Source organism: Eubalaena glacialis, chromosome 15, assembly GCF_028564815.1.
Source record: "Eubalaena glacialis isolate mEubGla1 chromosome 15, mEubGla1.1.hap2.+ XY, whole genome shotgun sequence".
In the NCBI taxonomy this organism is placed as follows: domain Eukaryota; kingdom Metazoa; phylum Chordata; class Mammalia; order Artiodactyla; family Balaenidae; genus Eubalaena; species Eubalaena glacialis.
In genome coordinates this window covers 46,527,190-46,546,535 of record NC_083730.1, presented here as the reverse complement: position 1 = coordinate 46,546,535, position 19,346 = coordinate 46,527,190, and the positions used below count along the sequence as shown (strand labels likewise).

General features: G+C 38.6%; 1 protein-coding gene across 2 annotated transcripts in view; it reads right to left on the bottom strand.

Annotated features, from left to right (window-relative positions):
• Positions 1-519: 519 nt before the first annotated feature.
• B4GALT6 (beta-1,4-galactosyltransferase 6) overlaps positions 520-19,346 on the bottom strand; it is a 60,693-nt gene continuing 41,866 nt past the window's right edge. For both annotated transcript variants that reach the window (XM_061169735.1, XM_061169736.1), the window contains 6 exons: positions 18,658-18,782; positions 11,695-11,811; positions 5,105-5,292; positions 1,787-1,909; positions 1,394-1,495; positions 520-876 (listed from right to left, as the gene is read on the bottom strand). In XM_061169735.1, the coding sequence (XP_061025718.1) occupies positions 729-876; positions 1,394-1,495; positions 1,787-1,909; positions 5,105-5,292; positions 11,695-11,811; positions 18,658-18,782 (803 nt within the window). In that variant the 3' untranslated portion in view covers positions 520-728. The remainder of the gene's footprint in view (positions 877-1,393; positions 1,496-1,786; positions 1,910-5,104; positions 5,293-11,694; positions 11,812-18,657; positions 18,783-19,346) is intronic.

Sequence of the window (19,346 nt, the reverse complement as noted above, 5' to 3'; positions counted from 1 at the left end):
ACAATATGGTTGTGATTTAGCAAAATCTGATGAGACTGCAAGCAAGGAAAAAAAAATAGGTAATCCTCCGTAGGAAGAAAAGCTAAGTCCTTTCTTCTTACCCTTTAAAACCCTAAGGAAGCTGTGACTTCTTCCACACAAAAAGCTGAAGGTATAAAGCTCAAAACTAGTATAACAGTGTACTGTATTAGTTGGCTGTCAATTGACAGTTCCTTCATTTCACACAAGGTTAACCTTTGTTTAGTGACATAAATTTACATTGTTTTATTCCATGCAAATAAAAAAATGTTTATAAAAGTCCCATAAAGGCATACATAACCCATTACATGCAAAACTGCAACACATCTTGTTTTTCAACAATTTGAACACATTAATTTATATCACATATGTACAAAATATGTTTAAATGGAAATAAAGCATTCTCTTGAATTAAATTATAGATTTTAGTATAAAAATTTTCTCTTTGTAGGGAGCTCTCTTGACTGCCAGACTTAAGCAACAGCATCTGGTCTCTGCAGTGCTCGCCATGGGGTGTGTCTCAGGATAGAGGATGGGTGGGTGGAAGAAGGCTGACTGTATACAATCCCACAAGTAAACACTGAGAACACAGGCTCTTCTTCTCACCACCCAGGGCACTGTGACACATCCATTCACTGACCTCTATTAAGAGTGCACTCCAAGTTCCCGATCCAGCATTGTGGTCTATCTTGCCATGAGAGCTACTTCTTTTAATAGTCTTCAATTGGAGCTAACTCTGGCATGAGGTTTACAGATATATTTGTATACAACCTATCAACCAGTATTTTTGGCGTATATACTAAATTGTTCAACCCATCGATGTACTGGCGCTCTTTTGAGTATCTTAGTAGTTTATACCTATAGCATTAGAGAAAAAAATTAAAAGTAACAGAAACATGTTTGAAAAGAAAAATTGATGAGGAATATGCTCAAGGTCATTCTTATCATTAAAGCACTTAAAGCTCTTTACAATTTTTGGTTCTTACGCATAATTAAAAATCTTTCTAGACCATTATTCTAAATTAACATTTTTACTAGTCTTAAAATGCTACCTGAAAAAAATTATTTTGCACTCTTAAACATTAGATATGCTTAAGAAATAAAATGCATTATGCTTTATGTTAAGGAAACATTTTTACATAAATAATTAACTGGGCTCTTTAATATAACATGAATACATATATGTGTGTGTGTATGTAGTATATGCATATCTCTTCAAAACAAGCACAAAATGCTTTCCTTTTATAAACAAAAATGATATCGACAGAAAATTCCCTTCAGAAGTTTTTTGTGGGGAGTGCAATGCATTTTTAAAAAATCTTTCATAATTAAATAATTTTGAAACCTTGATATCTAAAGATGATATTAAACTTACCGTCCTAAGAACTGGACTTCACCTCGATGGTGATGAGGAATAGACTTGTATTTTCCCAGGTCCCCCTCTGGTCTTGTTACATTATATCCAGCATAGTGAACCCTACAATACAACATACAGAAATGAAAATACATTAAGAAATAAAATCTAACATAAAAATAGATTATGTGAGTTCAATTTAAAATGCAAAAGAATGCTCTAATGTATGCGCTGTCAGTAATTTCAAAAGGGTACTACTCTCAATAAAAAAGGGAGAAACACAACATAGGATTTAGGAACCTCAAAAATGTTCCACCCCAAAGAAACCCTTCCTGGAACAGAAAAGTATAGTTTACTTAATAGAAAGGAAATTTATAGAAATTCCATTATTAAGCAATTTGTACCTCAACATACCTATTCCAAAGGTCATCGTCTTCTCCTCCCCATCCCCAGAAGGCATTAGGAAAACCATTGATCTTTCTGAACTGTTCCACTGTCAGTCCACTTACACCGCCAAAAAACTCTTTATAAGGAAGACTAAAAAAGAAAGCAGAATATAGCATTCTAAAAATGAAATCAAAACTGTTTGCCATATGAAATCGAGTTTTCAGTCTTTTACATGCTTTACAAAATATACCCCTACTTCCATATAAACAATTATGTTGATTAAATCATATTCTGGGAAATGTAAAGTACACCAAGAAACAAAACATCTTTACATTCTAGTGAAACAAGTACATCTGACTGTGTTATGCAAAACACTTGTGGTAATTGAAATTTAATATTTAGTATTGTTACTTTATAAGACTCAAGACCTAGTGTTCAAAAATGGTCTACTTCCACACCAAAAGTAGACTTGATCAATAGCTGCTAAGGCAATGTTAGATGTTACTAAGCTGATTTCCTAAATTAATTGATCTTAATTTATTAAATACATTATTTATCATATAGACTAGGATAAATATAAATTAGTAAAAACAAGTCTAGCATTTAATTTTGAAAAAACTAGCTGCCTATTCCTGTAATGATCTTCTCTGTTTGGACTACACTCCCAAAATATTCATGGATATTTACAAATATATTTATTTTTAATGCACTAATATTTAGAAGAATGACAATATTTTGAGATGTAATTGACCCTGTATTAGTTTCAGGTGTACAACATAATGATTTGATATATGTATATATTGCAAAACGATTACCACAATATGTCTGGTTAACATCCATCACCATGCATAGCTACTTTTTTCTCGTGATGAGAGCTTTTAAGAACTACTCTCTTAGCAACTCTCAAGTATACAGTACAGTATTTGTTAACTAGAGTCACCTTGTTACACATTACATCCCCAGGACTTGCCTTACAACTAGAATTTTGTACCTGTCGATCCCCTTCACCCATTTCACCCACCCCCAGCCCCTGCCTCTGGCAACCGAAATCTGTTCTCTTTATCTACAGGTTCTGGGTTTTTTTTTTTTTCGATTCTGCATATAAGTGAGATCATACCGTACTTGCCTTTCTCTGAGAAATGACTATATTTTTAAATCTGGATTTTATTTTCCTTACTTTTCTCTAACTCATCCCCCATGGAATTTGTCAAAGTTGTTTGTTTAGAAACAGACGGGTTTTCTGATGTTGAGGCAGCATCCCTAGACTTGCAGTCCTGAATAAATTCCTGTGGCCCCACATGTGCTACTGGGGAGCCACGTGCCAGAGCCCCTGAATAGACGAGGCCAATGTGGAGGAACAGCAGAGAAAACACAACCACACGCAGCCTCTGAAAATCACACTGAGGGAAGTCTGGCCAGGACTAAAGCAAAGCTGCCTCAGAGGAAGAGAGGGGGCAGATTTCACTTTTTTGTTGGAAGGACTCTGGAGTCACTCCCTGCAGGGAGGAAGTGCTGTGTGCCAGCTGGGACCTTGTGTGGCCACAGAAGATGAGAGCAGCACCTCCCACAGAGAACTCTAGGCTGCAGGACAAAGCAATCCTGGTCCCACACTGGGCCAAAGGCACCCCAAGACAGTAACAGCAATACTGACCCCAAAGTCTACCACGGTGTCCCAGGGTACCTCACGAGGCTTGCACTGGGGAAGTTAGATTCTAGTTGTGATACCAGTTGGGGTCCAATAGGGCCAATAAGCGCTCATGGCACCATTGTGTTTCCCACACCAGTTGCATTATGCTTGCCCAGGCTAGTGGTTTGGGAGAAACCTGAAATCAGTAGATAGGTAAAAATGGATAAGTGTGTGTGTGTGTTCACTGACATGTATAAATTGCCAAGCACGTTAATTCCATTTATTGTTCTGCTTAAAAGCAGAAACAATCAACTGCACTATACCCAGCATAGAAAAAGATTAGATAAAATGAAGGTGTAATAGATGAAGAACAGAAAACGGAAGCTTGACAATCACAAATCTAGTAGAGTTTACCTGACACTGTCCAAAGGGAGAGAGACACTGCTCTGGGGACCTGAGCTTTCTGGTCAGCAGCCTTCGCGGCGTGGGCACCACTGTGGGCAGGGACACTTCATCACACTTCAGCCCATGCACTGTCCAGCCCGTTCCCTGCTCTGCTGCCATTTTCTCTAATTTCTATTCCAACTTCCAAGATACCCTATGCACCCTGGGATTAGTCTAGGTAGATATGAATATTTTACTGATTAGAAATTAATATTTTCAAATAAAAAATTAATTTAGAATTCCTAGTTTATATGACATTTATGATCATCTTTTAGTAAAAATCAATTATGCTAAATTTAATCTGACTCTAGTGGGCTGACTAAAATTGAGTTTCTAGAAGTGCTAACAATCAGATCCTGAACCTGGATGACCTTCCCAAGGTAATGCCAGACTTGGATTTCAGATACCATGGTAATAAGGAAAAGGTTTTCTAATGATGACAACAACCAGTCTAAAAAAAAAAAAACAAAAAAAAGGCACTCTCCCTGTTTCAGCGTTAATTCACCTGGTCTCATCACTGAGACTTTTTGCTTCTCTAACTTGACAGGTCAGGCAGCAGGCAAAACAGTGATGAAGGCAACACCTCCCCTGCTCCAGGCTATTTTCTCTCCTCTCCACTTCCATGAGTCAATGAAAGCTGTGATCTCTTTCCCAAATCATACCTTTAATGTCAATTTAAGTCACTGTCACAGCTCCGATGACAGTATCATTTCAAGGCATCTCCAGTCAGAGAACAAAAAACTGTTTCTTATTATTAAAGGCAGGTCAAGAATCCATAGCTTAGGAAGAAGAAAATATACTGCAGAAGAGCGGGCCTTCACTGCACGGGAACAACCCCGGGGGAGGGGAAGAGAGGGGAGCCAGCCTGTGCTGTGTTCCTACCTGGGGCAGCCCAGCGCCTGGGATCTCGCAGAACCCGTGGATGGGCTCTAGTGCTCCCTGAACAAGGAAACCAATGTTCAGAGATCCAAGACCTAAGATGCAAATCCAAGCCCTCTAACTGCTAAGCGTGAAAATCAGAAGTTAGGTCCACATCTCCTGGACCGTAGAAACCAGGCTCTCTTTCCCACCACCCCACGCTGAAACCCGTGTGTGAGGAAGCAACTGGATGGACCACAAGCGACTCTACATCCCGGCTCCCTGCGAGGACGGGCTGGAGTTAAAGATACTCTCTAGGCTCTTGAGCCCTCTCAGATCCAGGCACATAACGCTGCTACCATTTCAATGACATGATTTTGCAGGTGTGCTGCAAAAGAAGAGTGTACATTACTTACATATACATGTATTTATCCAGCTTGGCTGCAAAGTGACGTGGCATTTCTCCACATCCGTAATAGTTTCGGTCATTTTCAGGTAGATGATCCACATCGTGGAAGATTACACAGTCCCAGACACTGTCTTTCATGGCCTCTTTGAAGCCCACATTGAAGAGCATTGCACGATTAAAAGGCTGTGTGCCAGTCTTCTCAAAGAGAAAAACAGAAAGGTACTCAGGCTTTGCCATGACTTCTTTCTATACCTTTATAACTTGTTGAATCATGGTCAAATACTAATAATAAATACATACAAACCAAATTGATAAAATAATAAACATGTTTCAGGATTTTCAAATATACTATTTAAATTATTACATAGTTTTATACTTTGGTAACACACAAGAAAACACTGTTATTATCAGGGCCACTGGGAGATCATCAAATTTATATAATGATATAATTCATGTTTCTGTTTTACTTCAAATGTATCAGGATATAGATTATTTATGACCAGGAAAAAGAATAAAGCCATTGAAAATAATATAGGTTGTATTTTTTAGCAAAGCTTTCCATATGGTGTCCAGACTAAAAGAAGCAGGAAACAAAGTGACTCAAGAAGCAGTAACCCTTCTCTTACATAACAAGGCCAGGGAGGGCTAACTTTGTATTACTAATGCTTATAATAGAGACAAAGGCATTTTCAGAGACAAAAACAATTGGAACTTATTACACAAAACCCAATTTCCTTTATTATAACCATTTTCCTTTATTACTAGGGAAAATAAAGTGTCCAGACAACAGTTTCTATTTTTATTATTTTTGTTTATGATAAAGACCAAGAGCATTTGAAGGGACAAAAAAAGTGGGAACTTATTATACAGAACCCAACTTCCTATATAATGACCACTTCCCTTTACTTGTAAGGAAAATTATATTAAGGTGCATTGGCAATAAAAGGTTTCATGCTACAGCTAAAGAAAATTAAAGAGCAATTTACCTATGCCTTGGCAATATTTCTCAAAATCATTTCCAAAACATAAAACAAAAAAGGATTATGAAAGAAGTGAATGAGATGCACAATGCAGTCATCACCAGAGTGCTCCCTCAAAAGTGAAAAATAACTAATTTTTAGTCCTGGGTCCTGCACTAACTTGAGGTAATAGAAATCACTTTACTTTTTACAGCTTTTCCTCACCAATGAAATGGGGAGAATAAAAAGGAAAGGCAGTTAAATTATAATGTTATTACTGCTACATCATCAGTTTGAACAAATGACTTTCCTTTAAGATTTAAAGAACTGTTTTCATTAAATGTGGACATAATACTTAATGGCTTATAATAAAAATAAGAAGTTTTATGTCTAACTCACCTTCATCTTCCAAAAGCAGTACATTTACACACCTCTAGTAGTTTATTCTGGTACTTATCTCCTCATTTCAAGGTAATGAGAGTTTTGATATCCCCTTGCTTCATTAACTTTTTAGACACTATTGATTTCTTACCATGGTCATTGAGGATTTATACCCCCGCCCCATTCACTGCCCCTCCATCCATTCTCCCACCAGAGTTATGTCATAATTTTTTGTTAAGTCAATGGTATTTGCATTATTGTATACATATGATTGTTGAGTAAATTATGATTCTGTTTTCTTTCTCAAATTGAGATTCATAACTGTCTTCTGTCTTCTTCCTTTTCTATATAACTATTATTACTTTGTACAAAAGCCCCAGCAGGCATGCCCTGTATTTTTTAATAACTGATGCGATCATTGAAACACATCGATTCCTCCTCCAGCCGCCCCCCAAGCCCAACTCCAGCTGCCACTGCCCTCGCGTCTTGCTCCAGTCTTGACTGGTCTGACCATGTGCAACTATCATCCTGGGCCTCCTCTTTCATTCCCTACATCATCTGTGTCCTTTACTTGGCTCTCTCAATTTGCTGAGGAACATCCTTCAGAAGCTTCCTATCTCAGGATCCATGGGAGAAAAAAAAAAAAAAATATATATATATATATACACACACACACATAGATATTATACATATATATATATTTTTTAGCCAATGAATGACTGAAAATGCCATCAATCTACCCTCACACTTGACTGACATTCTGACTGGGTAAAAAATTCTACGTAAGAATTACTTTCCCCTAGAATTTTAAAGGCATGTGGCTCCACAATCTTCTAGGTATCAGCACTGCTGAGAAGGTTCATATGATTCTGATACATAATCACTGGTAATTTTTCCTACAGAACCTTTTTGATCCCTTCCCTTTTTAATTTGCATTCTAAAGTTTCAAAATAATATGCTTTAAAGCTCTATATTTTATTCATGTGTACATGTGGACCCTTTTAATCTGAAGACTCATGTCTTTGCTTCTGGAAAATATTCTGATATTATTTCTTTGGTCATTTTACTCCACCCCAACCCCGTTTTTTTCCTGCTATATTTTTTCAGAACTCTGATTAGTAAGTGTATTTGTTATCTACTGATGTGTAACAAATCACAGCAAAACTCGTGGCTAATAAAACCATAGTCATTTATTATGCTCAAAGGACCTGTGATAGGAAATTCTGACAGCACGGCAAAGATCCCTGATCACTGCTCCATGATGTCTGGGCATCAGCTGGCAGATCTACTTCCAAGAGGACTCAGTCACACAGCCAGCAAGATGATGCTGGCAAGTCAGTTCTTCTCCACAGGGCTGCTTGAGCGTCCTCATGACATGGCAGCTGGTTTCCCCAAGAGTAAGTGATCCAACAGACCAAAGCAGAAGCAGCAATGTCTTTTATGACCTAGCTTCAAAAATCACACACTGTCACTCTGCAGTGTGGTTGTCCACACAAGTCAGCCCTTACTCATTGTGGCAGGAGACCATACAAGGAGGCAAGGATCCTTGGGGACCATCTTGGAGGTGGTTACCCCTGTGAGGCATTGATACTTCTTAATTTCTCCTGCTTTGGTTCTAGTTTAAGAGTTATCTTCTTAAGTTTATCTTCCAGCCATTCTATTGAAAGTTTTGTTTTACTTATCACGTTTTCTTTTAGGATAACTTTCTTATTCTGATTGTTCTTTATGGTGTTTTCATTTCACAGATGCATTATCTTTCCTTCACTCTCTGTGGATAGTGATTATGAGTTTTTATTACTGTTCATTTCTTTTCTTTTTTTAAAAAAAGTTCTCTGTTCCCTCCCCTGTCTGTGTTTTCTATAATCCCTTTTGTTGGATTGGTTCTGTCTCCTTTTGTGGGAACCCTTCGCCGCCCATTCACGGTTGAGAGTAAGGCACTAAAAAGCTGAGGGGAACCTCCACATACGTATGTGAGGTTATGGCACAGCGCTCTTGGCTCCACACACACCATACACACACACGCATGTGCACGAGCAAATCCCTAAGCCAAACTGAAACAGAAACAGAAGCCCCCATCCTCCTCGCCAGCGCTCTGTGTGCCATAGCTCAGAAAATGGCAACACTCTCCTTCAAGACAAAAACCCTGCGTCCTGATTGACCGTTCTCTGTTGCTCACAACGTACGTCCACTTCAACAGCAAATAATTTGACTTCTAAACGCAATGTAGCCCGAACCCAGCCACTGCTCACCTCCTCCCTCCAACACCACCGCAGCCCGAGTCAGCACCTTCTCCTACCCGGCCCGCGGCAGAAGCTCCCACTCAGTCTACTGTCCGCACAGTCATCTTCTCCAAAGTCCATTAGATCACGCCATTCCTCTACTCAAAAGCCTCCAGCACCTTCTCACCTTACGCGGGACAACCCAAGTCCTCCCCCAGGTTCTTCATTACCTGCGTCTCTCCCGCCTGTGATTTCCTCCCTCACGTCTTTCTTCGCTCGTCGCTCCAGCAACACTGACCACTTTGCACAGACACACCATGCGCTCTCCTGCCCTGCCTGGAACACGCATCCCCGAACGTCAGCACAGGCTGCTCCTTTGTTCAGGGCCGCTCCCGCCTCACCTCCTCCGAGAGCCTTCCGTAAACACTCTGAAGGGAAGAGCACATCTCCCTGCCCCTACCGCTCTCTCTGCCCCGACTCTTAGCGCCGGGCACCACCTGACATACCACACGATTATTTACTGCCCTCCTTCCCTCACGAGAACGAGAGGCCTCAGTTGGCTTGTCCCCTGCTGTCTCCCCTTTGTTGAATGAATGAAAGCGGGCTTCATGGAGGTGATAAAGTGAGGAACTGGCCTCCTCCTCTGGAGACTTCCCAACATTAGACCAGGCATCGTCTCCCTGGGGCTAAGCTACTTCTCTAGTGAAGAGGCCGCTCACGCCCTGCCTCAGGTGAAGGGGTTGGGGGGATTCACACCGAACGACAGGCTTCAAACAGCCAGACAAGGAGAAGGACAGAGGGCGCTTGGGGTCGGCAGGCAACCCGACTCAAGCCTCTGCACTGAGGTGCCAGAGTTCGGCTGCATCAGCACCGGCAGGACCCGCGCTGGTTTCTCCGAGGAGAAACTTTTCGTTTTCTACAAGATACAACAGAGTAATCACCTGGCAGCACAAGCCAAGTTAAGAAACTAGGGATCTGACTGTTCTGCAATCAAACTTTTAAACAATCCCTTAGTTTAGCCCAGTGCTTCAGTTCGTCTTTCAAGGGCTGAGATGTGCAGGGGGGCTTTTGTCCAGCAGACTGACTCAGTCCTTGTCACCATCCCCCTCGACAGCACGTGGGTCTGAGCCCCCTGTGCTGGGCTAAGGGAGGGCGTGCCAGGACTCCACCTGCCTCTTTTTTTTTAATTAATTAATTAATTTATTTTTGGCTGCGTTGGGTCTTCGTTTCTGTGCGAGGGCTTTCTCTAGTTGTGGCAAGCGGGGGCCACTCTTCATCGCGGTGCGCGGGCCTCTCACTATCGCGGCCTCTCTTGTTGCGGAGCACAGGCTCTAGACGCGCAGGCTCAGTAGTTGTGGCCCACGGGCCCAGTTGCTCCGCGGCATGTGGGATCTTCCCGGACCAGGGCTCGAACCCGTGTCCCCTGCATTGGCAGGCAGATTCTCAACCACTGCGCCACCAGGGAAGCCCTCCACCTGCCTCTTGACTCCCAGAGATGGGCTGAAATCGCTCAACTACTTCCATCTCTTTGTCTTTATAGTTTAATAACTCATTAAAAGTTTTTTTCTTTCATTCATTTTAGGAGTCTGGAAAGGAAAAGGGGGAAATATGTTGTACCCCCTTCCATATTTAACTGGGAGTTCTGAGCTGCTCGTCAAAGGCTTAGCCATTCTGGCACCAGTCCAGCAGGAAAATGACTCTTCTATTTCATATGTGGTAAAGATGTTACTAGCTCAAAACCACAGCACACTATCAAACATACAGGCTTGAATTAATATTGATCAAGGCTAAGATTCAGACTTAAGACGTTTATAAAATATGGACCTTAGCTGCTCTGCAGACTTCTTCATCACATACACAAAATAATTCAACGGTGTTGGACTCTCAGGAGAAAATGCCTTTAAAAACACAGAGGCAGATATCTCATCCCCCAACACATTATGAAGACTGAAGTTTCAAAAAAGGAAACTAGCAGTTGGTAAAACGGATCTAGAAGTTTATAACTATGGCTATCATGAAAGTAGCTAAAATTTTTTATTTACTATCAGGTTAAAAAAAGTTAATTTTCATAATATAGGTGATTGCATTAAAAAGCACATATGCCCTAAATACATCATTATATGAACAGGAAACAGACCTTAAAAGGTCTGTTTACACACAGAGAACTATAAGTTACATTAAATACCCAGTACTTCCAGGGGGAAAAATAGAGGCAAAAAAGCTAAGAGTGAAAAAATAAAATTAAAAAAAAAAAAAAAAAAAAAGATGTAGAATCAGCCACAAAGGACTTGGGAAAACACACTAACTGTAACAATCTTAGGAAGAGAATTTGAATATTTTCTAATATTTCAAAAACAAACAAAAAAAATCCCAGAGGCATCTAATATAAGCTAGGTCACTTTCTGTCTACTGATAAATAAGGAAATACATTTTTAGTCAGATTTAGTAAAGAGAAGGACCGATCAGGATAAAATGAGGTCATCAATGTCAAAACCAAAAGTATCCAAATTACAGTGTATTCTAAACATGAACAAAATGCACTTTAGAAATACTATACAGCAATCAGTGACAAAATTCAGCAAGGACCCTAGTGTTTGGGAAGTGGGGTTGGGGAGAGACCAAGGAAGAAATCCAAGATGACACCTTAAGTACAAAAGCAGGTGATGACAGAAGTAGAAAAACACAGAAGTACAGAAAATATCTCCAAATTTGGGTTTAAATAAGTCTGAAAGAAATTGTATATACGGAATACTGATATTAAAGTATTTACCGAGAAAAAATTAGCTGATAATATGATTATATATATATTTCACTTTAATAGGTAAGACATTAGATGATTTAAAATGACAGGAACACATCAACTGATAAAAGGATTAACAAAATGTGGTATACACAATTAACAGGCTCAGTCCAAAATGGAATTTTACCCAAATATAAAACCAAGGATTAACCTTAAACTACACACTTTTAATCACACAGTATCTAAGAGTTTACTACGTTCTAGTACACCTAGGTACCATTTTGAAAAATATTCTCACCTGTTCAATGACATAAAAGGCAAATTCCAGCCGCTGTTTTTGGAGCATTGGAATCAGATGCAAGAAAAAAATTGGAAGATGTTCATGGCGATTACGGAAAGGAATGAGAACTGCCACCTTTAAAACAAAAGAGTCACATATGTAAATAAATACAGCAGCAAGCCCTAGAGGTAAAAGATAAAAACTGACCCTTGAGATTCTCTTACTCATGAATTTTCTCACCAGAGATCCAACAGTGGGCGAAAACAGACAAGGCCCTTGTCTTTGTGCCATTTATGCTCTTGTGAACCTGGAGAGGTATAAATGGGCTCTGAAGGCCGTTCTAGGGATTGTGGTCCTTATCCTATGAAAACCATGAAAGTCGTGGAAAGATTTTAAAAGAGTGATAAAATCAGCTTTGGTGATGGCAAACACTACTATGAAGAGCAGGGTAAAGCAGATTGGAGAAAACCAAAAGTGGGCTCAGGGAGCTGGTTAGAAATTAATGCAAAGTCAAGACAAGCGGTAATGGTAGCTTGAACAGAGGCGGGGTGGAGGACAAGAAGAGAAGTACATGAATTTTTGAAACATTGAAGAGGTAAATGAACAGGATTTGTTCATGGAATGGATATAAGGAGTGAGGGAGAGGGATGCGTCGAGACTGATTTCTAGGTTTTAAAGTAGATCATAAATAATAAGTTTATGGGTTTTAAATTGAATTTAAAAGAGATTCCACCTGAATATCTAGTATCTAACATGGCTCACCTGGTCTGGAGATATTTTTGAAAAATATAACAGATATATCATGGAATATAAATGAAGTTTGATAATTATATTAATATAATATTTTTCATCTAATCAAAATGCACAATTAAATTTTTGATACACTACATGTTTATTTCAGTGGTAGGATAATATTCAGTTTAAAATTGATAATAAAATTATGTTAAAATGTTAAGCTCAACAAAAAAGATACGGTATACAAGCACAAGCATCAGAGAAATTCATCCCTTAAATAAACCAAAGAAATGTGTTTCTTATGTAATCAAAAAAAAAAAACAAACCACGTTTACGGGAATTAAAATGGTTTCTCAGTAGATCAATCCTTCTTCTAATAAGAAAAAAAATGATCAAGACTCTCAAAATCAACACTAAATATCACTGTTTACAAAGTGTGTTACTATAATATGGGAATAAATGAATAATGATCAATCATCACTTACTCGAGTCCTCTATTTCCTGGATCCAAACTTCATCATCCAAGTCAAGTGACCCTACAATTCAGATTTTGCCCTTGAAAAAGCTAAAATGTTTTCTAAACCACTGCTTTTCTTAGCAATTTCTGAGCTAATTTCTTTATTATAATTGTGAATTTTCTAAAAACTGAAATTAAAACAAATAAGTTTTCTACAGATTATAAATTCCAAAATCAGAAGACCTAAACAGGCATTTCTCTAAAGAAGACATACAGATGGCCAACAGGCACATAAAAAGATGCTCAACATCGCTAATTATTAGAGAAATGCAAATCAAAACTACAATGAGGTATCACCTCACACCAGTCAGAATAGCCGTGATCAAAAAGTTTACAAATAACAAATGCTTGAGAGGATGTGGAGAAAAGGGACCCCTCCTACACTGTTGGTGGGAATGGAAATTGGTGCAGCCACTATGGAAAACCTTATGGAGGTTCCTTAAAACACTGAAAATAGAGCTACCACATGATCCTGCAATCCCATTCCTGGGCATATATCTGGAAAAGATGAAAACTCTAATTCAAAAAGATACATGCACCCCAATGTTCATAGCAGCACTATTTACAACAACCAAGACATGGAAGCAACCTAAGTGTCCGTCAACAGATGAATGGATAAAGAAGATGTGGCATATATACACAATTGAATATTAGCCATAAAAAAGAATGAAGTATTTGCCATTTGCAGCAACATGGATGGACCTAGAGATTATCATACTAAGTGAAGTAAATCAGACAGACAAAGACAGATATTATATGATATTACTTACATGTGGAATCTAAAAAATGATACAAATGAATCTATATACAAAATAGAAACAGACTCACAGATGTAGAAAAGAAACTTATGGTTACCAAAGGGGAAAGGGGAGGAGAGGGATAAATTAGGAGTATGGGATTAACAGATTCACACTACTATATATAAAATAGGCAAGCAACAAGGATTTACTGCATAGCGCAGGGAACTATATTCAGTATCTTTTAATAACCTATAATGGAAAAGAATCTGAAAAGGAATATATATATATTCACTTTGCTGTACACCTGAATGAATCACTTTGCTGTATACCTGAAACTAACATAATGTTGTAAATAAACTATAGTTCAATTAAAAATGCCAAAAAAATAATAAATTCCAAAATCATTAGATTTTCAAAGAACATAAGAGTCAAAATATGTCTAATAACAATGTCTATGTGTCATTCTATATTTTGGATTTTTAAATACAGCCTAATAAACTGGTTAAACAGAAAATAATGTAACAACGTTAAACATAGGACTTATTAAAATTTCAACTATACCAAATTTTACTAATGAATGAAATGCAAATAATTGACAATGCATAGGTTTAGGATCTGATCCTACTTGTAAAATCAGGACATGACATTAGATGTAGTCAATAGAAAATAGTAACATTTACCTGTGTATTTTACATTACCAGGATCGTACACGAGAGAAAATTTTAAATTATTAAAATAGTTTTACTTTAAAAGAGAACAATACATGGTTTCATAAAACTGAAGACGTCTAAACTAAAAACTCCACCACTAACTTTCCCTTAATGATGATGAGACAGTGGAAAAGAGAAAGAGACAATGGCTGTTATGAGGCTGATATTTTCATGTCTACATTGATTCACATTCGGTAAGTGGTAGGAACCAAAGAGGCTCTGGTGCCTCTGCCAGCCCCACTCTGGCCCCCATTCTTCTTTGGTTTGCTCCATAAGGTGCCTCTTGGCTTATGAGCCTGAGGACCACGAGGCTACAGAACAATACGGAACCCACATCTAAGAGTCCCTCCTGTACCCCACACAACGGCCACGGTTGGTGCTGAGCACTCCCTTCTGACTGAGGAGACTTGCTGACAGGCCTCAGTATCCATTGTTGGCATCGCCACAGAATTCCCACATCTATACAACTCCCAAAGCAGTTCAGGAACCCCTAAGTTTACTCTTAGGATAGGAAACTGCTATGAAAGTGAAAGGAGAAAAAGGAGTTAGATGGCAAGTACAAATCCCTACCACTGACCTTATCTGAAGTGTATCAGTGTGATAACTTCTAGCAAAATTAGGGTCGAGCTTGCTCTTCTTGGTTTTGAATTTGGCCACAAGTTGGCTGCTTATGATGTAAATGGGCTATAAAAGCAGTTAAGATGAATTATAGATATTTAAGGAAAGAAGCTATTAAAAAGCTGCAGAGTCCATATTAAAGACAGCCCATATTAATTAAATACAATGAGGCTGAGTAATCAGTTGAACATATAAGAATAAACAAAGGTAGTCATGGCCCCTAATACAGTAATTTCTTCAATAAAACATTTAAAATATTGAGTTGATTTTTCCTTAATATTATATGGAAACTGAGAGTATTATAAGAGAAAGAAATGACCGGTGTCATGGCAAGTTCAAAGAAGCTAAACTGTCGTTTTTACAACAAATGCATGTCCACATATTAATGAGACAGTTATCAAAGGTTTTGAATATGCCTAAAGTAAAGTTTTTATTAAAACAAAGCTAAATAGCATCTAAAAATTCATTTGGCATGTCCCTTCCTTTGGCTGTGGAATGTCACTGTCAACAGTTTACAATTTATTGCCTAGGAAGAGAAGATCTCAGTATTCTGTGGTAATTTATCTCAAGGTTTAATAGCCTTTGTTTCAGGACATTCTTTCTTACATGTGCCCTAATTTGCTGTTGGAGCCACTCTCCTGTTGAAGCATCTCCACTGGAGATAGAACTAAACATCTGGTCGTTACCTTCGGAAAAACAAGAGTCATCTTCATGAATCTCTCCTCGCCACCTCTTGTTCAAGCAAAATTATCCACACGCACTTTGCTCCCACTTTAAAACCACTAATCTTACTGAATTTATGCACCTATTTTTCATCCTTGCTCATTTTCTCCTATACTCACCATGAAGAGATAAGCAAGAAAAATGTTGACTACATAAATTTTCCCCACCAAGATTTTGTCCTAGTTTCAAACTTCAAGCACACCACCGCTACGATGTCCCTAAATGACATGGCTTCAGACTTGCCTACCTTTAAGGGTGCACGAGCTGTCTGCCACTGACTAAGACAGAACAGAGTAGAAGCTGCCAAGCCTTCATTCTCCTGCAGTGTTTCAGGTCCCTCCCCCTCCCCCTCACTTCCAGTGCGTACAGGAGCTTCTCAAACAGGAGGCACACGATAAAAATTGCAGGTTCGCATCCCTTTCCACCAACAGAATCAGAATGTCTGAGGACTGAGTTCAAGAATCTTCTTTTTTACCAAACACCCCAGGTAGCTCTGAAACAGATGGCTAAGACCCATCTTTGAGGAACCTTGGACTAGAAACAGAACTCCAGGGCTCCGAGCAGATAACCCCATCAAGCAGTTGCCTGATTCTTTTAAAGCCTTAGGTTTTAGACCAAAGTGGTTCAGGCCTCCACCTGAACTCTGAATGGAACACAGGCAACATCACAGGTAAACACTTCACTTTAATGACCTGAAAAGCATCACTTTCCTCCTATCCCAACCTCCCTTTTAGAAATAATCTTGCCTCTACAAGGCATCCGACCTGTCCTCCATCTTCCACTGCGACCTGCGATGCTCAAAATACCTAGGAATTGGTGAAATCACTTACTTTAGAAGATTAATTCCACTTAATTGGTCTTTGATGAACTTAGTTGGTATTTTTTTAAAAAGAAAAAGATCCTCAAATATTCAGAATCAAGTTGACAGCAGATGTTTCACATAAATCTTGTTACTTCTTGTTTCCTTCTCTCTCAACTTAGTTCCAAGATTAGAATGGAGCATTATTAGAATGTAAACAGGTGGCAGGCGTGAGGTGGGGGAAAGATTATTTGATTAAGTATAGCAGGTATAGGTCACCTCTGAACGATCTCCAAATTCCCTCTCATACCTTGAGCTGCGTAGCTCAGAACTAGAGACTATATTCTGAGAAGGGTTTGGGCATAACTGAAATAAGAGCAACGGTACCATATAGTTCCTAAATAAAATAAGCCAATTTTTAGATCCCTGAATTAGCTGGCTCCTGAAACTTCCCTTTCAATACTGTTACCTACTGATTCACTGGAGTTTACAGTCTACTGAAATCTGTAAGTAGAAACTACTTATGTGTGATATACCTCTCCCCTAGAAAATGAGACAAAAACAAACGCTAAAATTTAAAATCCAACATCTGATATAGACCACTGGAGAAAGGACGAGAAGACTTAATTTTCCTGATCCCAACTTATCCTACTGCTATACTACACAGTGCACACGTGAGAGGTATACATCACGTGTATTAACATACATCTGAGAACCAACCTCCATTCTACCCCACAGCCTTTGTGATTAATTGAGTATGCTTTTTCTTCCGTTAGTGTTCAACGTATATACTCATCACCCAAGTAAGAAAAAGAATTTATTTTGCCCAGGACATTTTTTAAAGTAACATTATATAAATTGGGCCATATTTTATATACAAATGTGAGGAAACTCAATAATGAAATAGGAAAAGATTCATTTATTATCCGAATCTGATCTGGGAAATAGTATAAAACAACTGCAATACAGAATGTGTTGCCGAAATCTGTACTGGAATCCATTTCAGCAGCTTTACAACTTGTTTGAGGGAAAAAAACCCAAACATTTATTTAATAATTTGTAACAAGACATGTATCTGTCTCATAAACTCAACTCAACAAAACTGGGTTTAGCGCTTCCCTTTTATACAAGAGAGGATAAGCTCTACATTCGGGATGCAGACGTAAATAATACACATCCCCAACATCCCCAAACACAAAGAGTTCAAGGCCATTTAAGTCAGAGGGCTTTTATCATAAGCTTAACAGCATACAATTCTCCTTCCCAGGAGTGACTTTTTTTGGTACCAAAAGACAAATATTTTAGCAAAATACTGATATTTAAAAGAGGAACTGAAAACTGTTTCCAGATTAAGGGTACAGCACAATCCTTCAGGATGTAATATCTGATTTAATCATATGTAGTTTTCACTTGAATTACATAAATGCTGTTTCCTATTCAAATGTAACATTACATGAACACGCTCTTATTAACCAATTTCACAGTACTGAGAACAACTCTGATTTAAACCATGGTTTTCAATTTTTTTTAAGCAGCAGGGGCAGGCCCACTTCCTTATAGTTTTTCAAACAAAACATTAAAAGTAGGATTCTGATATATCAGAAAGATTAAAAGCCTGTGCTCTGCCTTCTGAAACAGAGGCAAAGAAGAGCCCAAAGTTCTTCTTTTTCTGTCCTGCAGTGACTGCCAAGCAGCGTCTTTAGAATGCTGGGACTCAGGAACCCCAATGCTGGGCCCAACTGGAAACCGCTGTTTCCAGGCCTTGGTGGGGCTACGCCTGTAGGTGTCAGTAACCACTAGGGACAGCAGCGGGAAGCAAAGAAATCACAGCCTCTCTTCCAAACAAAACAGGAAAAATCATCTGTTTTCCAAGCCAATCTCAAGCGAGGTACTTATCACCAGGATCTCCAAGAGACTGAACACAGGAGCAGGTATCTGTATATGCACAGGTGCCGTTCATCTTCACAGGTAACACGACTAACTCACATTTGGACTGTGAACACTTACACATTAAACACAAACATTTTGATGTCTTAAATTTATCAAGACAAAGGGATTTGACTCTATATTCTGAATCAAACACACTTTTCCTCAAATGCATAGTAACAGTCACACTACTTATGAAAAAATGGACCTCACCTTCCACCTGGGTTTACAGTCTTTAGGCCTCCAGTGACCTCCTGGCTCAATATCTAAATCCTTGGAGAAGAGGTGATGAATTTCATCAAAACTGACTTCACTTACATTGACATTGAGGAATCCCCCTAGAAGGTCAAAAATGTGAAGAATTGTTTTAATACGAAGTCAGACAAACAACAATCAGTAGGGTGATGGCATAATGTAGTTGCTGGGACAGTACCATTTATTCCTGTTATCACCATATAATTGTTAATATCACCTTTCAGTTTTAGTTTGGATGATAAATTATATGGTCATCCTACTATCTTTGGTAAATCAGCCAAAGAAAATCAAAGCACTTAAACTTTTTGCTTTTGAGTAATATGGTGAATATTATAATATTCTTTGGGAAATGTTTGCATGTCATTACAATGTAGCTTATTCCAATTTATTCAAGTATTTAAAAACTATTTTTTAATTTCAACATAATCAACATAGGAGACAATGAACACACAGTACGTAGGAGTTAATTAAGCAGTTAAGTTTGATGGGGAGCTGAACCTTAGCTTCTATGTATTGGGGAAATTATCTAACTTCTCTGTGCCTCAGTTTCCTTATCTGTAAAAGGAGATGGTAACACCTGCCTCCCGCTGTGGTTGTATCCATTAGATGAAACAACGACGGGCACAAAGGTACACATTCAGTAAATT